This window comes from Rana temporaria, chromosome 10, assembly GCF_905171775.1.
Source record: "Rana temporaria chromosome 10, aRanTem1.1, whole genome shotgun sequence".
Classification (NCBI taxonomy): domain Eukaryota; kingdom Metazoa; phylum Chordata; class Amphibia; order Anura; family Ranidae; genus Rana; species Rana temporaria.
This window is the reverse complement of record NC_053498.1, coordinates 153,649,510-153,673,993: the sequence shown is the minus strand read 5'-3', so window position 1 is coordinate 153,673,993 and position 24,484 is coordinate 153,649,510. Positions and strand designations below refer to the sequence as shown.

Genomic DNA, 24,484 nt, shown 5'->3' with positions numbered 1-24,484 from the left:
CTGATTGGGTGGACCTGGGAAGGGGAAGATCTGATTGGGTGGACCTGGAAGGGGAAGGTCTGATTGGGTGGACCTGGGAGGGGAAGGTCTAACTGGGAGGGGGAGGTCTGATTGGGTGGACCTGGGAGGGGAATGTCTGATTGGGTGGACCCGGGACAGGGAGGTCTGATTGGGTGGACCTGGGAGAAGAAGGTCTGATTGGGTGGACCTGGGAAGGGGAAGGTCTGATTGGGTGGACCTTGGAAGGGGAAGGTCTGATTGGGTGGACCTTGGAAGGGGAATGTCTGGGTGGACCTGGGAAGGGGAAGGTCTGATTGGGTGGACCTGGGAAGGGGAATGTCTGATTGGGTGGTCCTGGGAGGAGAAGGTCTGATTGGGAGGACCTGGGAGAAGAAGGTCTGATTGGGTGGACCCGGGAGGGGGAGGTCGAATTGGGAGGACCTGGGAGGGGAAGGTCTGATTGGGTGGAGAAGGTCTGATTGGGTGGTCCTGGGAGAAGAAGGTCTGATTGGGTGGACCCGGGAGGGGGAGGTCTGATTGGGTGGTCCTGGGAGAAGAAGGTCTGATTGGGTGGACCTGGGAGGGGGAGGTCTGATTGGGTGGACCTGGGAGAAGGTCTGATTGGGTGGACCTGGGAGGGGGAGGTCTGATTGGGTGGACCCGGAAGGGGAATGTCTGATTGGGTGGACCTGGGAGAAGAAGGTCTGATTGGGTGGACCCGGGAAGGGGAGGTCTGATTGGGAGGACCTGGGAGAAGGTCTGATTGGGTGGACCTGGGAGGGGGAGGTCTGATTGGGTGGACCCGGAAGGGGAATGTCTGATTGGGTGGACCTGGGAGAAGAAGGTCTGATTGGGTGGACCCGGGAAGGGGAGGTCTGATTGGGAGGACCTGGAAGAAAAAGGTCTGATTGGGTGGACCCGGGAGGGGAAGGTCTGATTGGGTGGACCTGGGAGAAGAAGGTCTGATTGGGTGGACCCGGGAGGGGGAGGTCTGATTGGTTGGACCCGGGAGGGGGAGGTCTGATTGGGTGGACCCGGGAGGGGGAGGTCTGATTGGGAGGACCCGGGAGGGAAAGCTCTGATTGGGAGGACCCGGGAGGGAAAGCTCTGATTGGGTGGACCCGGGAGGGGGAGGTCTGATTGGTAGGACCCGGGAGGGGAGGTCTGATTAGGTGGACCCGGAAGGGGGAGGTCTGATTGGGAGGGGGAGGTCTGATTGGGTGGACCCGGGAGGGGGAGGTCTGATTGGGAGGGGGAGGTCTGATTGGGTGGACCTGGTTGTCTTCTAGTTTTGTATTCTGTGGTGATGATTCCTTCTGAGTGGAAAGCGAACGATCGAATTCATCCTCGTTCTTGGGACTAAATCTTTACTAATTATTGTCATACCAGAAATCAGAGCGATCGATGGGATCGTAGTTCTAGGGACTTGAATGGTAAATACATTTTTATTTTTCTGCAGTCCAAACTTTCATACAATTTTATTGTGTTTAAAAATCTCTACACAGAGTTCAGGAAATTTCCCGTCTTTATATTTATTTTATGCTAATTATCCAGCTAAAAACTGAAGGCTCTTCTGTATCCATTCATTGATATCACTGACTTGATTAATCATTCAAACTTCCTGACAGATTGGACAGTGGATGTGAATGGAGAGAAGATGGAATGTGATTGGAGAGTAGAAGTGAATGGAGAGTAGAAGTGAATGGAGAGTAGAAGTGAATGGAGAGTAGATGGAATGTGATTGGAGAGTAGAAGTGAATGGAGAGAAGATGGAATGGAGAGTAGAAGTGAATGGAGAGTAGAAGTGAATGGAGAGTAGAAGTGAATGGAGAGAAGATGGAATGTGATTGGAGAGTAGAAGTGAATGGAGAGTAGAAGTGAATGGAGAGAAGATGGAATGTCCTTTCTATTGGGTGATCCAACCTTCATCACACAGACGTTCCCAGTCACATTCAGGACACATCTCAGGCATCTTTTATGAAGCCAACAATGCTGTCCATGGCTCGTATCCCCGATTCACAGGCCCACTGGTCATAGAAGCTGAGGAGTCCATGGAAGCCATCTTTGATATGGTGCCAGGTGACGGACACCCCATTGTCCTCCAGACGTTTCTTGTAGAGGATCCCCTCATCACGGAGAACATCGAACTCACATGTTAGGAGATAAGATTTCGGTAAGAGGCGAAGCACGGCGTCATCAGCCACCAGAGGAGAAAACGAAGGTTCAAGGACTTGTTTGAGCTTCTCATATAGATTTTTGTCGAAGGCGGCCATGGTGTGCGGCGTGTACCCCGTGTGCCTCATGTACCCCGCGACCTCCTCCGGGATATGATCCACACTCAGCCACTTGGAGAACTTCTTCCTCACATCTGGAGGGACATGGCTGCCGTTCAGCACGTCTCTGGAGACAGACAGGTCCCCTCTTCCTACATAGGTCAGCAGGTAGAACAGGGCGCGGTCTCGCAGTAGGAGGGGCACGGCGCGGTTTTGTTGGTATGAAGGTAAGTTGAAGTCAATCATTTGGAGTACGGGGTAGATCATCACCTGGGCGAGAGGTCTAGGAATATCCTTCCTGGTCACCAGAGCTTGTGATACCGCAGCCGCGAGATTTCCACCCGCGCTGTCCCCACATGTGATGACAGACGAGGGATTGACCCCGAAATCCAGCGCTGTCCTCAGGAAGTGGATGGAAGCGGTCAGACAATCTTGGAATGCGGCGGGGTACAGGTGTTCTGGGGCCAGGCGATACCTAAAGAAACATCGGAGAGTTAACAAGGTATACATGTATATGTTCAAATAGAATAGCAGCAGTGACGTGTGCAAACGGACATGTGCAGAGCCATGCGGCATGAAAAACTGTGAGGAGGATATCTCACAAAAGATGGCTCTGTACATGGCTCAGTGTGCAAACCATCCCACCGCTACCAATGACGCGAGCCATACTCTATCATGGCTCAGTGTGCAAACCATCCCACCGCTACCAATGACGCGAGCCATACTCTATCATGGCTCAGTGTGCAAACCATCCCACCGCTACCAATGACGCAAGCCGTACTCTATCATGGCTCAGTGTGCAAACCATCCCACCGCTACCAATGACGTGGGCCGTACTCTATCATGGCTCAGTGTGCAAACCATCCCACCGCTACCAATGACGTGGGCCGTACTCTATCATGGCTCAGTGTGCAAACCAACTCACCGCTACCAATGACGTGAGCCGTACTCTATCATGGCTCAGTGTGCAAACCATCCCACCGCTACCAATGACGCGAGCCATACTCTATCATGGCTCAGTGTGCAAACCATCCCACCGCTACCAATGACGTGGGCCGTACTCTATCATGGCTCAGTGTGCAAACCAACTCACCGCTACCAATGACGTGAGCCGTACTCTATCATGGCTCAGTGTGCAAACCAACTCACCGCTACCAATGACGCGAGCCATACTCTATCATGGCTCAGTGTGCAAACCATCCCACCGCTACCAATGACGTGAGCCGTACTCAATCATGGCTCAGTGTGCAAACCATCCCACCGCTACCAATGACGCGAGCCATACTCTATCATGGCTCAGTGTGCAAACCATCCCACCGCTACCAATGACGCGGGCCGTACTCTATCATGGCTCAGTGTGCAAACCATCCCACCGCTACCAATGATGTGGGCCGTACTCTATCATGGCTCAGTGTGCAAACCATCCCACCGCTACCAATGACGCGGGCCGTACTCAATCATGGCTCAGTGTGCAAACCATCCCACCGCTACCAATGACGCGGGCCGTACTCAATCATGGCTCAGTGTGCAAACCATCCCACCGCTACCAATGACGTGAGCCGTACTCAATCATGGCTCAGTGTGCAAACCATCCCACCGCTACCAATGACGTGAGCCGTACTCAATCATGGCTCAGTGTGCAAACCATCCTACCGCTACCAATGACGTGAGCCGTACTCTATCATGGCTCAGTGTGCAAACCAACTCACCGCTACCAATGACGTGAGCCGTACTCTATCATGGCTCAGTGTGCAAACCATCCCACCGCTACCAATGACGTGGGCTGTACTCTATCATGGCTCAGTGTGCAAACCATCCCACCGCTACCAATGACGCGGGCCGTACTCTATCATGGCTCAGTGTGCAAACCATCCCACCGCTACCAATGACGCGGGCCGTACTCAATCATGGCTCAGTGTGCAAACCATCCCACCGCTACCAATGACGCGGGCCGTACTCAATCATGGCTCAGTGTGCAAACCATCCCACCGCTACCAATGACGTGAGCCGTACTCTATCATGACTCAGTGTGCAAACCATCCCACCGCTACCAATGACGCGGGCCGTACTCTATCATGGCTCAGTGTGCAAACCATCCCACCGCTACCAATGACGTGAGCCGTACTCTATCATGGCTCAGTGTGCCGTCATTCTCCTATAGTTATTCAATAGTTCCCATGTACACAGATCTGTTGCTCGGAGTCGTAGATGGAGTCACCATGAAGTGGCCGGTCTCTTGGTGAGGCATAAAAACAATTATCCCTTAAAGAGCGAGCCGATCTTCCGTGTCCACAGGAAGGTTTCCGCAGCCAATGGTCTTCCACCAACGTCTGTATGTGTGATACCCTCACATGAGCGCATTACAGCAAAACCGACACTGGGGGGCATCTGACAACATTTCCACAACAGTGTGTCCGTATCCCCCTTTACAGGACTCCCCCTTTACCTCACACAGAGATCACAGGACTCCCCCCCCCCTTTACCTCTCACAGAGATCACAGGACTCCCCCTTTACCTCACACAGAGATCACAGGACTCCCCCTTTACCTCTCACAGAGATCACAGGACTCCCCCCTTTACCTCTCACAGAGATCACAGGACTCCCCCCCTTTACCTCTCACATAGATCACAGGACTCCCCCCTTTACCTCTCACAGAGATCACAGGACTCCCCCCATTACCTCTCACAGAGATCACAGGACTCCCCCCATTACCTCTCACAGAGATCACAGGGCTCCCCCCTTTACCTCTCACATAGATCACAGGACTCCCCCCTTTACCTCTCACATAGATTACAGGACTCCCCCCATTACCTCTCACATAGATCACAGGACTCCCCCCCCTTTACCTCTCACAGAGATCACAGGACTCCCCCCTTTACCTCTCACAGAGATCACAGGACTCCCCCCATTACCTCTCACAGAGATCACAGGACTCCCCCCCTCCCCCCTTTACCTCTCACAGAGATCACAGGACTCCCCCCCCTTTACCTCTCACAGAGATCACAGGACTCCCCCCTTTACCTCTCACATAGATCACATGACTCCCCCCCCTTTACCTCTCACAGAGATCACAGGACTCCCCCCTTTACCTCTCACAGAGATCACAGGACTCCCCCTCCTTTACCTCTCACAGAGATCACAGGACTCCCCCCTTTACCTCACACAGAGATCACAGGACTCCCCCCCCCCTTTACCTCTCACAGAGATCACAGGACTCCCCCCTTTACCTCACACAGAGATCACAGGACTCCCCCTTTACCTCTCACAGAGATCACAGGACTCCCCCCTTTACCTCTCACAGAGATCACAGGACTCCCCCCTTTACCTCTCACAGAGATCACAGGACCCCCCCTTTACCTCACACAGAGATCACAGGACTCCCCCCCTTTACCTCTCACATAGATCACAGGACTCCCCCCTTTACCTCTCACAGAGATCACAGGACTCCCCCCTTTACCTCTCACAGAGATCACAGGACTCCCCCTTTTACCTCTCACAGAGATCACAGGACTCCCCCCATTACCTCTCACAGAGATCACAGGACTCCCCCCATTACCTCTCTCAGAGATCACAGGGCTCCCCCCATTACCTCTCACAGAGATCACAGGACTCCCCCCATTACCTCTCACAGAGATCACAGGACTCCCCCCATTACCTCTCACAGAGATCACAGGGCTCCCCCCTTTACCTCTTACAGAGATCACAGGACTCCCCCCTTTACCTCTCACAGAGATCACAGGACTCCCCCCTTTACCTCACACAGAGATCACAGGACTCCCCCCCTTTACCTCTCACATAGATCACAGGACTCCCCCCTTTACCTCTCACAGAGATCACAGGACTCCCCCCTTTACCTCTCACAGAGATCACAGGACTCCCCCCTTTACCTCTCACAGAGATCACAGGACTCCCCCCTTTACCTCTCACAGAGATCACAGGACTCCCCCTTTACCTCTCACAGAGATCCCAGGACTCCCCCCTTTACCTCACACAGAGATCACAGGACTCCCCCTTTACCTCTCACAGAGATCACAGGACTCCCCCTTTACCTCTCACAGAGATCACAGGACTCCCCCCATTACCTCTCACAGAGATCACAGGACTCCCCCCATTACCTCTCACAGAGATCACAGGACTCCCCCCCTTTACCTCTCACAGAGATCCCAGGACTCCCCCCCTTTACCTCTCACAGAGATCACATGACTCCCCCCCTTTACCTCTCACAGAGATCACATGCCCCCCCCCCCTTTACCTCTCACAGAGATCCCAGGACTCCCCCCCTTTACCTCTCACAGAGATCACATGACTCCCCCCCTTTACCTCTCACAGAGATCACATGACTCCCCCCCCTTTACCTCTCACAGAGATCACAGGACTCCCCCCCTTTACCTCTCACAGAGATCACAGGACTCCCCCCATTACCTCTCACAGAGATCACAGGACTCCCCCTTTACCTCTCACAGAGATCCCAGGACTCCCCCCCCTTTACCTCTCACAGAGATCACAGGACTCCCCCCTTTACCTCTCACAGAGATCACAGGACTCCCCCCTTTACCTCTCACAGAGATCACAGGACTCCCCCCCCCCCCTTTACCTCTCACATAGATCACAGGACTCCCCCCCCCTTTACCTATCACAGAGATCACAGGACTCCCCCCTTTACCTCTCACAGAGATCACAGGACTCCCCCCTTTACCTATCACAGAGATCACAGGACTCCCCCTTTACCTCTCACAGAGATCACAGGACTCCCCCCCCCCTTTACCTCACACAGAGATCACAGGACTCCCCCCCATTACCTCTCACATAGATCACATGACTCCCCCCCCTTTACCTCTCACAGAGATCACAGGACTCCCCCCTTTACCTCTCACAGAGATCACAGGACTCCCCCTCCTTTACCTCTCACAGAGATCACAGGACTCCCCCCTTTACCTCTCACAGAGATCACAGGACTCCCCCCTTTACCTCTCACAGAGATCACAGGACTCCCCCCTTTACCTCTCACAGAGATCACAGGACTCCCCCCTTTACCTCTCACAGAGATCACAGGACTCCCCCCTTTACCTCTCACAGAGATCACAGGACTCCCCCCTTTACCTCTCACAGAGATCACAGGACTCCCCCCTTTACCTCTCACAGAGATCACAGGACTCCCCCTTTACCTCTCACAGAGATCACAGGACTCCCCCCATTACCTCTCTCAGAGATCACAGGACTTCCCCTTTACCTCTCACAGAGATCACAGGACTCCCCCCTTTACCTCTCACAGAGATCACAGGACTCCCCCTTTACCTCTCACAGAGATCACAGGACTCCCCCCTTTACCTCTCACAGAGATCACAGGACTCCCCCCCCTTTACCCCTCACAGAGATCACAGGACTCCCCCCATTACCTCTCACAGAGATCACAGGACTCCCCCCCCTTTACCTCTCACAGAGATCACAGGACCCCCCCCCCCTTTACCCCTCACAGAGATCACAGGACTCCCCCCTTTACCTCTCACATAGATCACAGGACTCCCCCCCCCCTTTACCCCTCACAGAGATCACAGGACTCCCCCCATTACCTCTCACAGAGATCACAGGACTCCCCCCTTTACCTCTCACAGAGATCACAGGACTCCCCCTTTACCTCTCACAGAGATCACAGGACTCCCCCCTTTACCTCTCACAGAGATCACAGGACTCCCCCTTTACCTCTCACAGAGATCACAGGACTCCCCCCTTTACCTCTCACAGAGATCACAGGACTCCCCCCTTTACCTCTCACAGAGATCACAGGACTCCCCCCATTACCTCTCACAGAGATCACAGGACCCCCCCTTTACCTCTCACAGAGATCACAGGACTCCCCCCTTTACCTCTCGCAGAGATCACAGGACTCCCCCTCACAATGCCTTCATCTCTATTAAAGGGCAGCACCAATGTGATGTAAAGGTCACCCTTGACCTCCTTTTTCCTGGCTCCGGCCCCCGCCCAAGGTGTTTCCCGGGGGGCCTGTAAGTGGGTTGTATTGCTGTGTGTAACGTGAACTATGATAAAGTTCTATTTTACTGGGCTGTGTAATGCATTGCGTAGTGAGACAGCAGGCTGCTCAGAGCGGGGAAAGGGTTAAGCAAAGGTTTCTCGGGGGTGTACATGGCCCCCCCCCTTGTTGAGGGTCCATTAATACAAGGTGAGGGCTCAGGGCCTGGCTCTCTTCCACATGGGATTACAAGGGGAAGAACTGCTGCATCATGTAGTCCTGCTGGAGGACATGGCCCCCCTATTGGGGACCCTTTAGGGATTCAACTACAAAGGACTCCACCGGAAATGGACTTTGCTTTCCGGGGAAGGTTTGCTATGGGCAGCTGGAATGTGAATGGAAGAACCGGGAGAGACTGTTTGTAGCGCCCACCCCAAATCTTGGGGCACGGATTCAAATTTAAGGGATGCCTGTGAAACGAAAGATGGGTTACATTAAAGCCTCCCACTTATATACCTGCTGAGGAGTGGGATTCCTCGGATATAGACTCTTCGTCCGATGTCAGGGATGACGATCTATTTGAGACAATGTCCCAGGAACTTAGATGGAGCAACTGAAAATGTGTCACCCCGATCCGCAGTCTCTCGGAGATATTTCCCATGAACACTGGGGACACCACACCTCGGGTGGAAACCCCGGATACAACTAGAGAGACTGTACTTAATGAAGGAATCCCACCCCCACTTGCTCAGCCTTTGGTTGGGAAGTCACTGGACTCCTGTGTAATGCCTGGGAGGGGAAGTTCCCAGTCTTTACCCAAACTCGCCCGCTTACAGCGAGAACTGATGAAGAGGGTGGCTACCGCGTATGGCTTGGAGTTCCCTTATGTACCTAAGGAACTCATGGTGGAAATGGAAGCTTGCCGTGAGCAATGGTACGGGGAGGCCATTTGGGATTATTTGAAAGTGCCCAAGGCGTTCAGGAACCCGGAAGACTCTTTTATAATGGCTGATCGATTCCAGGGGTGCAGACTTGACTGGAGTTATGGCCGGCATATCCACGCTGACCGGCTTGTTCTCCGCAGGCCAGGGAAAAGATGATGTGATATATTTTATCACCACATTGGACAAGGAAGGAAAGTCTTTGACCCTGCCAGATCCCAGGTTCTACTTGTAACTGACTTTGTCCTCTGAGCCTTCTATTAGTGGAAGTGCTTCTGATCAATGACTTTGTTTCCACCATCAAGATTCCTTTGCCTTGAAAGAAAGAAAACGGGACAGAGAACGGCTTTTTGTTTTTTATCTCTGAGGGAAAGTTTTCTCTGAACTCTGGGGTTAGTCAGACGGAGGAGGGTTACTGTGAACGGCGTGTTCAACAATGTTCTTTTTGTGTTTGTTCCAACCCCCGCTCAAAGGACATTATGTGATGCCTCGGACACTAGGTGGCAGTGGTTTGCCGAATTATGATAATTCTGGATTCCAAACCAATTTAAACTTGAAAGAAGTAAAACTTCATCCTCTTGGGGATGCAGTTCTGCTTCTATGTGTACATATGTTTGATAATAATGTGGTTGCTATGCATATCTTTGTGTGTTTTCTTTTAGGTACCATGGTGTATTGGGTGTCCCTTCTCGGCAGCGGTGCAGTGGGAGTGGTGACCCCGCTTTGCATGCTGGGGAGGGTTACTTATAGGGCAGATGCCATTTATTTGGGGCTTCATCTCGTGGCCCTCCCGGCGCAAGGTCCGTGTGTGAGCCTGACTTCTAGGCCATGTTGGCCAGGGGTCGCTTCGCTGTTGAGTAGGCCCAGCTATGCTGGCTGGGGCCTTAAGTCCTAAAAAGGGATCCCAAGCTGTCTGTCCACAAGGGATGAAGCTGTCTTAATGAAGGAAACCGGGGGAGGACCTGCCCTGGAGGAGACCGGCAGACTGCTAGTGTCTCAGGTGAGGCCTGGTGACCTAATTAAGGAGGGATCCACTATATTGAAAGCCATGCAGTTTGCCGGTTCGGCTTAAAGGCTCTTCTTCTGCATGGCTGGAGGTTCGGGGCTTTGAAATCCTATGGCAGAGGATTCGTGGACGCATCCAAGTTCATTCCAAGAGGTCTGTGGCAGAGACCGTCTGGACATTAGTTTGTACGTCATCCCGACTGCTAGGCCATGTGAGAGGGGACTATCCGGGTGAGAGGGGACTATCCAGGGTGAGAGGGGACTATCCAGGTGAGAGGGGACTATCCGGTTGACAGGGAACTATCCGGGTAAGAGGGGACTATCCGGGTGAGAGGGGATTATCCGGGTGAGAGGGGACTATCCGGGTGAGAGGGGAACTATCCGGGTGAGAGGGGACTATCCGGGTGAGAGGGAAACTATCCGGGTGAGAGGGGACTATCTGGGTGAGAGGGAAACTATCCGGGTGAGAGGGGACTATCTGGGTGAGAGAGGAACTATCCGGGTGAGAGGGGACTATCCGGGTGAGAGGGGACTATCCGGGTGAGAGGGGAACTATCCGGGTGAGAGGGGACTATCTGGGTGAGAGGGGACTATCCGGGTGAGAGGGGACTATCCGGGTGAGAGGGGAACTATCCGGGTGAGAGGGGACTATCTGGGTGAGAGGGAAACTATCCGGGTGAGAGGGGACTATCTGGGTGAGAGGGGAACTATCCGGGTGAGAGGGGAACTATCCGGGTGAGCAATACCCACTTGTAACGGACCTATGAACTATTCTGCCTACAGAGGACTGCATGACTTGTTACTGAGCTCAAAGGTTAATTGTAGAGTGACTTGTTCACTGCTAAATGCTAATTGACGCTCTGTTGTGTATTACCAGTAACAGCCTCTTGCCAGGTGTATGCTAACGTGATGATCTGTGAGTGTGTATTGTTCTAAAGGTTAATTGAATTCTATTGAGAAAGGAATGTGCCTGGCCAGGTCATGTTAAGTGGATCTCGGTGCCGGAACGTCTAGAGACTGATTGATTCAAGGAGATGTCATTATTTCAAAGTATCTGTGTGAAGGGGGGGTGGAGATTGTCATTGTTCCTGTCACAGTTGTAAGCACATATAAGCTAAGGGAAATGTCCCATTAAAAACAGTCTTGTTTGACCCTTCAACACGCAGCCTCTTCTCGTTCTTGAAAGGGGGACTCTCTCTCTCTCTGGATCTTGGGGATGGGGATACCGGCTGTACTTGCATATCGCAGCTTGCCAGGGAAAAGGACGTCTCCAACGGCTGAGACCCTCTCCCTAGCTGGGTAGCCGTTACATTGGTTGGCAGCAGTGGGATGGTCCTTTTATCCAAAGAGCAAGTGCTGAATGGAGTCGCAGTACGCCAGGCTGAAAAGATCCACACTAAAAGATCTATTGGAGATTCGTGGTAGGAGCGCCAGCAACAGACCACGGAGGGAGCTGATAGCTGAACTGCTGGAGCTGGACGAAATGGATGGATCCATGGAAGGAACGGAGCCCCTTGCACCGGTCAGCGAGGAAGATGTAATTACTGGGATTGTACAGCGGAGATTATCCTTGTATCCAGAAACGTCCGTGGAACTAATAAACCAGCTGTTCCGGGAAGCAAGGGAAGAAATACAAACGAAGAGGGGACAAGAACTGGAACTGGTAAGAGCGAGACAGCCCATTACACCTGCAGTTCCTACCCCCCCCCCACCTGCTGCTACAGGAAAGAAAATACCGTTCACTGCATTTAAAGCTTTTGTAGAAAGTGAGGAGGAAATCGATGGATATTTGGCGGACTTTGAGAGGCAGTGCTCACTACACCAGGTACCACCAGACCAATGGGTCACTATTTTGTCGGGTAATTGTCGGGCAAAGCCAATGAAGCCTTTCGGGCTCTCGCTCCAGAGGATATTTTACAATACCAGCAAGTTAAAAAGGCGCTGCTAACCCGATACGCTGTAACTCCAGAAGCCTACCGCCGGCGCTTCCGGGAGTCCAAGAAGAAGGCTGTGGACTCCCACATGGAATGGGCCAAACAGTTACAAAGGATGGCATCCCTTTGGGTCCAAGGGTGCAAGGCCAACACCGGGGAGGAAGTATTGCAGCTGTTCCTAATGGAACATTTCTTTCAAGACCTGGCCGCAGACGTACAAGACTGGGTACGAGATCGCCGTCCCGCTAACTTAAACGAGGCGGCTCGGCTAGCAGATGAATACGCGGAGACAAGGAAAGTAAACCAGGGTACTATGCGGCTGGCTCAGAAGGTAGAACCGCGTACTCCAACCGTCACCCCACGCCCAGAGTTTCAGGCTCCAGTCCCACCAGGACCACCACGCCCTCAGGGGCCTAACAACTACCCCCGGGATTCGCCTAGGGTGACGTGCCATCACTGCAGCGACACGGGACATATTGCTCGTTATTGCCCTTTGAGAGCTACAAATAACAATTGGAGACGCACAACACCCAACACAGAGGTCACTCCATCACGTCCCTCTGCGGCCCACTGCCTGGAGACCGGAGGGGGCCCGGAGGAATGTCTGGGAATTTTGTATGAGGCAGACCCAATACAAGCTGCCTCTCCGGATAACCGTCAGCATCACCGTCAGGAGGTACAGGTGAATGGGCAAGTAGCACAAGGCCTAAGAGATTCCGGGACTACTATCACTCTGATTCAAAAACATCTGGTAAAGCCAGAGAACGTGTCCACTCGCACAGTTGCCGTCCGGGTCGCAGGGGGTGCTGTATTTCGCGTACCCACCGCCCGGGTGCACTTAGACTGGGGAGCCGGGTCAGGAAAGACCACAGTTGGTATCATGAACAACCTACCTGCCGAGGTTGTGCTGGGCAACGACATTGGCCCTCTGACTTCGGCTTATTTACCTACACCTGCTGCTGCTTGTCCCGTGACCACCCGCGTTGCTGGAATCAACCCGCTTGCTGCTGAGAACCGGGTAAGACTACCTTCCCCGACATGTACTGTAGATCCGGCACAATATCACAGTCTAAAATGGGAATGTGACAAGTTGGCCAGTGAGAAATCAGAGATGCAACGACACTATGTCATGTATTATGAGATGTCCCGTGGCTTGAACATTGAAATACACAAACAGGCGGAAATTGTCAAAAGATTAAATGGGATTTGCATCCAGGTGGTGCCGTATCTGTCCCAAGAGCATCAGCAACAGGTTTTGGCAGCCATTGAGAGAGCAAAGCAAGTGACTGTTCCAGAACTGAATTCTATTATTCACCGTCACCATCAGCTACCGACCTGGTAAGCCAATGGGAAGGCCGACGGACTGTCCAGGCAAACGGAACTTTTACCCTAACAGCAGACCGGACATCCCCAAGTTGATCCGAAAAGGATCAATCCGGGTCTGCCGGAGTGTTCCACAAAAGGGGAGTAGTGTAACGGACCTATGAACTATTCTGCCTACAGAGGACTGCATGACTTGTTACTGAGCTCAAAGAGTTAATTGTAGAGTGACTTTTTCACTGCTAAATGCTAATTGACGCTCTGTTGTGTATTACCAGTTAACAGCCTCCTGCCAGGTGTATGCTAACGTGATGATCTGTGAGTGTGTATTGTTCTAAAGGTTAATTGAATTCTATTGAGAAAGGAATGTGCCTGGCCAGGTCATGTTAAGTGGATCTCGGTGCCGGAACGTCTAGAGACTGATTCAAGGAGATGTCATTATTTCAAAGTATCTGTGTGAAGGGGGGGCGGAGATTGTCATTGTTCCTGTCACAGTTGTAAGCACATATAAGCTAAGGGAAATGTCCCATTAAAAACAGTCTTGTTTGACCCTTCAACACGCAGCCTCGTCTCGTTCTTGAAAGGGGGACTCTCTCTCTCTCTGGATCTCGTGGATGGGGATACCGGCTGTACTTGCATATCGCAGCTTGCCAGGGAAAAGGACGTCGCCAACGGCTGAGACCCTCTCAGTAGCCCGGGTAGCCGTTACACCACTCAATAGCTGAGAGTGGAGACCGATTGACTATTTTTGAGCATTTTGTACCGTGTGCCTGAACCTTCCCCTACTCTTCTCCTCCCTGCAGAGAAAATAAAACCCAACTGTTGGAGGTCTTACATCTGTCTGACATTGCATGTATTATGGACTTCCTTACCGTGACAACGAAGCTTGAAGGGCAACATGCAAACACAAAATCTAAACCAGCAGCTCCTTCGGGGGTAGTGCTACATTTTCAATGGCTGCTCTGAAGTCCCTGCAATGGGGTGCATGGTGTTGTATGGCACATGACAAAGACCGGGGCCCATCACATACACGTGGGGTGAGGAGGAGGACATGTACCGGCAGGGGTGACGGGTTCTCTATAGCAAGGGGGTCGGTTTGCAATTCCCTCCCTAGCGGTTGGTGTCACATGGGCCGGGACTGAACCTACAGGGTGGAGACCTCGGGGACCGAGCCGCGGGTAGGGGAAGAGTTAATGTAATAATATGAGCACCGGGGGTGCGGTTCACTTCTAAGTCAGGGTGTTGCCTGAACATGACTCCGCCTGTTTCCGGGCATTGGTGAGTGCATACCCTGAAGGGGGAGGAGATCCTGCATGTCAGACAAGTAGGCTCCACCCACAAGTTGGGGGGTCTTATCTTTTCGGCATGTTCTGGTTCTGCCCCTGTGACCACCTCCAGCCGATTCCAGTTCCAGAGAACCTTGGTATAAGAGGATCAGATTATTTCACCTGGGATGTTTTAATTAAAAGAGGGGTGGCCTACCCTAAGACACGCCCCAAATGGAAGGTTTTTACGTGATCCCCCCCCATCACAGAGATGTGGAATCTCCTGACGTCCAGTGCTGAACCCCGGATTAGGACATGACCCCATCCACATGAAGACAATTTCCCACACAGCACTTCTTTGATGTTCCATATTTCTTGTACAATTGTTGGAATAGCAATAGAAGAGATAAGAGAATGAAGACTTCTCACCCGACTGACACCAGCACAACTCCGGCCCTCTTTGAGATGTGTCCGCAAAGTTTGTCATATTGATCTACAAATAAAATGGACAATAATGAGCTGAGGAGGCGAAAATTCTTCAGCCACCGAAAATCCAAAGAATACAATTCACAGCATAGAAGTAAAAAGAAGTCGTACCGGGATCTGGAAAATCGTTGCCACCAACCCCACTGACTGCCACCAACCCCACTGACTGCCACCTACCCCACTGACTGCCACCTACCCCACTGACTGCCACCAACCCCACTGACTGCCACCAACCCCACTGACTGCCACCAACCCCACTGACTGCCACCTACCCCACTGACTGCCACCTACCCCACTGACTGCCACCAACCCCACTGACTGCCACCAACCCCACTGACTGCCACCTACACCACTGACTGCCACTAACCCCACTGACTGCCACCTACACCACTGACTACCACCAACCCCACTGACTGCCACCAACCCCACTGACTGCCACCTACCCCACTGACTGCCACCTACACCACTGACGGCCACCAACCCCACTGACTGCCACCTACACCACTGACTACCACCAACCCCACTGACTGCCACCTACACCACTGACTGCCACCTACCCCACTGACTGCCACCAACCCCACTGACTGCCACCTACACCACTGACTGCCACTAACCCCACTGACTGCCACCTACACCACTGACTACCACCAACCCCACTGACTGCCACCAACCCCACTGACTGCCACCTACCCCACTGACTGCCACCTACACCACTGACGGCCACCAACCCCACTGACTGCCACCTACACCACTGACTACCACCAACCCCACTGACTGCCACCTACACCACTGACTGCCACCTACCCCACTGACTGCCACCAACCCCACTGACTGCCACCAACCCCACTGACTGCCACCTACACCACTGACTGCCACCTACACCACCTACTGTCACCAATTCCATTGACTCCACCAACCCCATCGACTTCCATCAATCCCACTGACTTTCACCAACCCCACTGACTGCCACCCACACCGCCAACTGCCATCTTACACCACTGACTGCCATTGTTTCCTTTGACTGCCACCCACCCCACCGACTGCCACCAACTGCCCCTAACAAGGGTAGGCAGAGGGTAATTTTGAGTTCCCCTATAATTGTTGGGCACTCACCTGTTTTGTTTTATTCATTGAGTAGGGCCCCACCATCTGCCTCTGTGATGGAGTCACTTTGAGGGGGGGGGGGGGCGTGGAACCCAGAATCCCTTGGGGTGTTTGGGAAAACCTTGTTTCGGCTCCTCATGCACCTCTTATGTCTAAGTCACCCGGTGTCTCTATTAGGGGCACAGGGTGACCAAGAAATGCAGTCTGATCTGTACTAATCGGACTCACCGTACAACCACATTGGAATGTTGTGTGTGTGTGTATATATATATATATATATATATATATATATATATATATTGTCTCATTTTGTTGTGTACCCTTTGCTGTGATCGTTTGGGGTGTGGCTGTCTTCCAATGTCTGCCTTGGATATTATGGGATGTGTATGTAGATTAGCTGTAAGATTGGTGAGGGCAAATTCCTCCAACAGCTCTGACTGCTGATTGGACAGTCTACCCTGCCCAGAATGCAATGGTGGGGTGGGGATTGTTCAGAGCATTACCTGTGTTTTTCCATAAACAGTCCATGTTCAGCAACCAAACGAGTATCGTCTTAGTTAGTGGTTGGAATATCTATATTCAGCCTGGGAGGAAGTGGTATATGACGGAAGCACTCAAGCGGAGTGTGGTACATTTTGTTACATTGATGGCAGCAGTGGGACATCCAAACCTCCACCTGGACCCAAGGTTTGGATAAGAGGAGAGGTACAGATAACAGCCGCCATGGAAGCGGAATTCGGAAGGAGATTGTGAGAGATGCAGATACAGCACAGAGGACCAGTATCAGAGGAGGTCCTGCTGCGATAGTATAATTCTGTCCATCTACAACTCTGGAAAAAAGCGCTAGGTCTGGAGCAGCACCACCAGGGAAGAAGTCTCCTCTCCGTCCATGTAAGGTACTGGGCGCAGTATGAAGTACGAATGCTGTCATTGAACTAGGAGTGGACAGCAGAGTTAAGTAGGCTGGCCCGGGCAGAGATACGGTTGGACGAGAGCTACAGAGCCCTCCAGTGGTATGTATCCCAAGAGTGCCCGTGGTCAGCGGATGACAGCCCCACGGAAGGCTTTGACTATGATGGCCTGGGATTGTTGTATCTGAGGCTGTCCAGGGACCCTGACTTCGGGGAGTGATCGGGAGTGGCATTTGGAGGAAATAATGGAGCACAGAGAGCGAAGACTGAACGTCTCGGAAGGGCACTGGGCACAGGAAGATTTGGAGTTTCTGGCCGTTCAGGAATTGGAGCTGGAGATCGTCTACCGACGGCTGCTAGACTCTGCTCAGCACCAGGGCTGGACTCCCTTTGACTGGAACTATCAGGAAATACCAGTGGACAACGCTGAAATCCTGGCTGAAGAGTCGGCCATGTGGCAGAGTAACAGTGTACCTTGCCCACCTGCCCCCGCAGCTATGGACGCGGAGGTCTTATGGCGGATGCAGCAAGTGCTGACTGACCTTGACTAACCTGTTTCTGCACAAGACGAGGTTGGATGGAGGAATGTGCCCTGTCCAGCAGCATGCCAAAGAATCGGCAGTGGAAATTCTGGAGATTACCATCCCCAAAGCTGAAGTGCTGAAAATGTGGCAGAGCCCTGCTAACCTCTGTCCAGCACTGATAACATCTTCTGGGTTCCGCGGACAGGAGATGGTGAACCTCTATCCCCAGACACCAGTTCCAGAGACAGGAGATGGTGAACCTCTATCCCCAGACACCAGTTCCAGAGACTGGGGATTTAATAGACTTCTCTGCCAAGGAAGGACAATCTGATGAGCCTCCAGCAGAAGATCTGGTATCGGGGCCACACTTCACTGTGCTCTGCCCAGCACCAACAGCAGTATCTGTGGAGTTACAAGGAACTTCCCCAGCTTAAAGGGGTTTTCCACCTTTTTTTTAAGTTTATTAAAAGTCAGCAGCTACAAAAAGTGTAGCTGCTGGCTTTTAATAAACTGACACTTACCTGCTCCATGGCTCCAGCGACGCGCCGGCCGGGGCTCCGCTCCTCGCCCCCTCGCGTCTTCATTCTTAGTGTGGCCACCCGGCAGTGACAGCTTTCGGCTTCACAGCCGGGCACCCACCGCGCATGCGCGAGCGGCGTGGCGCCGTCCGGTTGGACAGGCACTCGCCTACAGGGAGGGGCTGTGAAAAGGCCATTAAGTTAATCGCCTTTCCAGCCCCTCGGCGGAAGGAGGAAGTGGGACAGGAAGTCCCCTTCTCCTGAAGCCCCCACTCCCCCCCAAAAAAAATTACATGCCAAATGTGGCATGTAAGGGGGCGAGGAGTGGGTTAAGAGGAAGTTCCATTTTTAGGTGGAACTCCTCTTTAAGCACTGGTCACCGGACAGAGGGTCCAAGACCTCTGCCCCACACCTGCAACAGTTCCAGGGGCCCATGGTGAGAAGGTGACGGTCACTCCACAACAGTTAGCCATAGTGGATGATGTGGGGTCCTCAGCTGAATTGCCAACAGGGCAGAATGCTACTGGCCTTTGCACACAACTGCAGCTTGAGCTGAGCACAGGGGATAGGACGGCGGTCTCCACTTATAGCCACCCAGCAGAAGAGCTGGCAACAGAGCAGAGTTCTGCTGGCCTCTGCCCTCAACTAACAGAAGAGGGAGTTCCTGGGGTAGTGGATGGGACTTCAGTCTTCACTGACACAACCCCAGAAAATGGTGCGGCACTGAGACAGGAGGATGTCAGTTATGCTTTGCAAGCACCGGGGGATTTTCACCTACCACAAGTGGATGGGACTTTAGTCTCCATTTGTATACCCCAGGGATGGGGGGCAGTCGGCCCAGATCCCCAACAGCATGACGGACTGAGCCCAGTCACCCTGTCTTCTCTCCAGTGGCTGGAAGGACTCCAGGGAGAAGGGCCAGTCCAGGCCTCTCCCCAGCGGAGGGCATGTTCTCTGAGAGAGGCAGAGGTTGGCGGGGTGAGTAATGCTCTGTTTGGAGCAATTTATTTGGGGTACTGTGTGAATACCGGCATTGGGGGACTGGAATTACTGACTAACTTCAGAGACAACCCGTCTGGGGTCTCCTCCTGTGTTAGTGTCCTGCTGAAAGGGGAAATGTGTGACGGAGTCACTTTTGGCGGGGGGGCCCATGGAACCCAAGATCCCTTGGAGAGGTTGGGAAAACCTTGTTTCAGCTCCCCATGCACCTCCTATGTCTAAGTCACCCTGTAGGGCTCAAGGTGTCCAAGAAATCCAGACTGATCTGTACTAATCGGACTCGCAGTACAACCACATTGGAATGATGTGTGTGTATATATATATATTGTCTCATTTTGTTGTGGACTCTTTGCTGTGATCGTTTGGGGTGTGGCTGTATTCCAATGTTTCATTGTGTCTGTCTGCCTTGGAAATTATGGGATGTGTATGTAGATTAGCTGTGAGATTGGTGGGGCGAATTCCTCCAACAGCTCTTACTGCTGATTGGACAGTCTACCCCGCCTGGAATGCAAAGGTGGGGGAGGATTGTTCAGAGTATTACCTGTGTACCTGTGTTTTCAATAAACAGTCCATGTTCAGCAACCAAACAAGTATCGTCTTGTTTTGTTGTTATCAGCGGTTGGAATATCTGAGATCTATATTCAGACTGGAGGAAGTGATGTAAGACGAAAGCACCCAAGCGGAGTGTGGGGGACATTTCCTTACAGCCCCTTTAAAGTGGAACTTCACCAAAAAGATGCTAAACCAGCAATACCGAGAGTGTGGGCCCCCCACAGTTACCGACGGCTAACAGAAAGCTCCCAATTGCTAATTGTGATCGGGAGCTTTCCGATCATGTGACTGCTCTCCGCTCCTACCACTGTGGTCCGTTCTCTGCTAGGTGGCAGCAATGATACATTGTAACCGACGTGCAAATGACAGTTGGTATCTAGGAGGAAACATACCAAGATTTCCGTGTATGAAGCCTCCTCCATGGAAGAAGAGGACTCCTTTCCGGTTCCCGGGGGAGGGATCTCTGGGCTGGTAGACTCTCACAGGCACGCCTTCAAATTCCAGATCCTTCATGAAGAGCTCGGGATCATCTTCTGACCTTTTCTGACCCAATCTTTCCAAAAGGTGCGAAAGACCGATCTCCGTGCAAATCCCCAACTTTTCCAGGGTGCGGCCCTAATCCATGGAGGAGAAAAGACGATCAATAATAATGATCAACACGTTAGAGGAACCAAATGATTGTAACACATCAGAGGGACAGACGGTATCCTGGTTTGGATTTATTCCACTGGATATACTTTAACATGATTAACCCCTTCGCGCCCGCACCCTTGAACCCTTTAAGGGGTTTAGGAGGCGGGGCTAGGCTTATGATCATGTGACCGCCGTGTTCGCCTGTCCCTGTGGTCACATGATCGGAAAGCTCCCGATCACAATCAGCAATTGGGATCTTTCTGTTAGCCGTCGGTCACTGTGGCGGGCGCACGCTCTCGGTGTTGCTGTTTTAGTAATATTGCTCACAAATATGCATCCGCTTGGTGCCAAGACCCCCCTACCGAGAGGCTGCATATTTGTGTACAGCCGGCGCCAAGAGGTTAAAAACATCTTCCATATATGACCAAAAGTATGTGAACCCCTTTTCTACAAGTGACGGGTCCAGGGGTCTCCAGTGAAGGTCCCCATAATCCTCCATCATATAAAGACATTGGAGACAATTGTCCTCTTCCAATCGGAGTCTCAGATTCCATATAAAGAAGCTTTATAATAAGAGGAGAGTTCAGGCGGGGTTCCACCCAAAAATGGATCTTCTGCCTTTCGGTTTCCTCCCCCCATCTGGTGTCACATTTCACACCTTTCAGGGGGGAGGAGGATGATACACCTGTCTAGTCCAGATAATCCGGCAAAAGAAGACAGCAGGGACCACTCAGGACGCGCAGCGCGACTCGCGCATGCGAAATAGGGAACCAGGCTGTGAAGCCGCAAGACTTCCTGATTCCCTTACTAGCAATGGCGGCTCCTCCAGCTGAAGGGCGGGGCGGGGGAGGACATGGCGGGCGCCCTGGACAGGTAAGTGTCCGATTATTAATAATTTAGCAGCTCCAGGATTTATAGCGAGAGGAAAGTTTTAGTCAGTACAACATTGTTTCTTCTCTTCTCTAGAAATATTTGTTTCTTTTCTTATATTTGGGGCCAAAAAAGTCTTTTTTTTTCTTCACTTCCAACAGAAGATTTGTAGAGGATTTGCTGACTTTACTTTTATTTATCTTTTAGGCGGAACTCAATCTGCAGCTGTACAGAGAAAGGGGAGTGTTTTATGAGGGGGCGGAGAACAGGTTCTACCCTATCACAGCCAATGATCTGAGCCCGCCCCCAATCAGATCACAGCTTGTCATTGGCTGATTGAGGCCACAAATGCTTTGATCTGACAGGTGACAGAACCGCCTCCCGACGTGTGATCTCCTCTGCCGATATGAACCTCGCCTGGGGTCACCTGGGGTCGCCTGAGGTCACCTGAGGTCATCTGGGGTCACCTGAGGTCATCTGGGGTCACCTGAGGTCGCCTGGGGTCACCTGAGGTCATCTGGGGTCACATGAGGTCATCTGGCGTCACCTGAGGTCATCTGGGGTCACATGAGGTCGCCTGAGGTCATCTGAGGTCACCTGGGGTCACATGAGGTCACATGAGGTCGCCTGGGGTCACCTGAGGTCATCTGGGGTCGCCTGGGGTCATCTGGGGTCACATGAGGTCGCCTGGGGTCACCTGAGGTCACCTGGGGTCACCCCAGTACAGGGAAGATTTCTATATTCTGGATTTGGTTACAATTTCTCTTTATAAACCGCAAATATCACCAGCAGAGCTGACAATCTAATCACCAACGTGACTTCATTCCTCCACAGAGAAATACAACCTCCATGTAGACGTTGTACTTGGAGTGTGAGCCCAACCCTGCAAGACTACAGTGCTAATTACTGAGACGCTGGGTACAAGCCACTCCCCCTGTGATTACATATGAAAATCCACCAGGACGATGAGGGCGCCCCCTAACAGGAGGACCCCGGAATATCCCCCTGATGAGGGCGCCCCCTAACAGGAGGACCCCGGAATATCCCCCTGATGAGGGCATGGGCGCCCCCTAACAGGAGGACCCCAGAATATCCCCCCGATGAGGGCGCCCCTAACAGGAGGACCCCAGAATCTCCCCCTGATGAGGGCGCCCCTAACAGGAGGACCCCGGAATATCCCCCTGATGAGGGCGCCCCCTAACAGGAGGACCCCGGAATATCCCCCCGATGAGGGCGCCCCTAACAGGAGGACCCCGGAATATCCCCCCGATGAGGGCGCCCCTAACTGGAGGACCCCGGAATATCCCACCCAGAACCCATCAGAGATCTAAGAGACTCTCCCCAAGAGATCTCTGTTCTGGGGGGAGGGCGGCTTCAGGAACTCACCAGGACTGACATGAAACTCAGAATTCTGTAGAGACTTCGCAGTTCTGCTGAACAGGCAATTCCCGGAGGATATTCCGCTTTCCGGGATTCCACGTACACCGCGCCAAAGAGGAGCAAAGTACAAAGCAACAGAAAAACCCCGAAGATAGAGAGAAGAGAAAACATGGCTGCCACCCCCGTCCTCCAACCTTCTCCTGCCAACTCCGGATCGCCACCCCCGTCCTGAGCTCCGCACAATGGACTTTACACCTTGTCCTTTCCAGGATCGCCCGTCATCGCCCCCTACCAGATATACACCTGTACTGCAGCTTATCTCACCACCTCCAACCCTTCACAATGTGTCCATCAATCCATCCCTCCCATCCATCCACCGATCCATCCATCCACCGATCAATCCATCCACCGATCCATCCATCCATCCACCGATCCATCCATCCACCGATCCATCCATCCACCGATCCATCCCTCCCATCCATCCACCGATCCATCCATCCACCGATCCATCCATCCACCGATCCATCCATCCACCAATCAATCCATCCACCGATCAATCCATCCACCGATCAATCCATCCATCCACCGATCAGTCCATCCCTCCACCGATCAATCCATCCATCCACCGATCCATCCATCCACCGATCCATCCACCGATCAATCCATCCACCGATCAATCCATCCACCGATCAATCCATCCATCCACCGATCCATCCATCCACCGATCAATCCATCCATCCATCCACCGATCAATCCAACCATCCACCGATCCATCCACCGATCCATCCATCCACCGATCAATCCATCCACCGATCAATCCATCCCTCCCATCCATCCCTCCCATCCATCCATCCACCCATCAATCCAGGGGGTGCGACGCGGCCTCGATACAAGGCGAGGGGAAGGGGTGTGACGCGGTCCCGGTACGGGGGAGGGGGTGTGACGTGGTCCCGATACGAGGCGGGGGAGGGGGTGTGTTGTGGTCACAGTACGAGGAGGGGGTGTGTCCCGGTACGAGGCAGGGGGAGCGGGTGTGTCGCGGTCCCGGTACGAGGCGGGGGGAGGGGGGGTGTCGCGGTCCCGGTACGAGGCGGGGGAGGGGGTCTGTTGCGGTCCCGGTACGAGGCGGGGGGAGGGGGTGTGTCGCGGTCCCGGTACGAGGCGGGGGAGGGTTTGCGGTCCCGGTACGAGGTCGGGGGAGGGGGTGTTTCGTGGTCCCGGTACGAGGCGGGGGAGGGGGTGTGTCGCGGTCCCGGTACGAGGCGGGGGGAGGGGGTGTGTCGCGGTCCCGGTACGAGGTGGGGGAGGGGGTGTGTCGTGGTGCCGGTACGGGGGGTGGGGGTGTGACGCGGTCCCGGTACGAGGCGGGGGGAGGGGGTGTGTCGCGGTCCCGATACAAGGCGGGGGAGGGGTCGCGGTCCTGGTACGAGGCGGGGGGAGGGGGTGTGTTGCGGTCCCGGTACGAGGCGGGGGAGGGGGTGTGTTGTGGTCCCAGTACGAGGCGGGGGGAGGGGGTGTGTCGCGGTCCCAGTACGAGGCAGGAAGGGGTGTGATGCAGTCCCGGTACGAGGTGGGGGGGTTGTCCCGGTATGAGGCGGGAGTAGGTGTGTCGCGGTCCTGGTACGAGGAGGGGGTGTGTCCCGGTGCGGGGGAGGGGGTGTGTCGCGGTCCCGGTACGAGGCGGGGGAGGGGTGTGTCCCGGTACGAGGCGGGGGAGGGGGTGTGTCGCGGTCCCGGTACGAGGCGGGGGGAGGGGGGTGTCGCGGTCCCGGTACGAGGCGGGGGAGGGGGTCTGTTGCG

The 24,484-nt window shown here is 53.4% G+C and overlaps 1 protein-coding gene across 1 annotated transcript; it reads right to left on the bottom strand.

Annotated features, from left to right (window-relative positions):
* Nucleotides 1-1,842: 1,842 nt before the first annotated feature.
* LOC120915791 (arylacetamide deacetylase-like 4) lies at nt 1,843-22,901 on the bottom strand. Its single transcript, XM_040326588.1, has 4 exons — nt 22,691-22,901; nt 20,194-20,416; nt 15,137-15,200; nt 1,843-2,748 (listed from the first exon to the last, which is right to left on the bottom strand). The coding sequence occupies exons 1-4, from the start codon at nt 22,853-22,855 to the stop codon at nt 1,965-1,967; spliced, it is 1,236 nt and encodes a 411-aa protein (XP_040182522.1). The 5' UTR covers nt 22,856-22,901; the 3' UTR covers nt 1,843-1,964.
* Between the last annotated feature and the right edge of the window lie 1,583 nt (nt 22,902-24,484).

Bases quoted from the DNA above. Each gene is read 5' to 3' on its own strand.
- LOC120915791 (XM_040326588.1), bottom strand. From the start codon at position 22,855: ATGTTTTCTCTTCTCTCTATCTTCGGGGTTTTTCTGTTGCTTTGTACT. The intron at 15,201-20,193 runs GTATGTTTCCTC...TTTTATTTGTAG, and splicing joins CTTCATACACGGAAATCTTG to ATCAATATGACAAACTTTGC. The intron at 2,749-15,136 runs GTGAGAAGTCTT...ATGTTTCTTTAG, and splicing joins GTTGTGCTGGTGTCAGTCGG to GTATCGCCTGGCCCCAGAAC.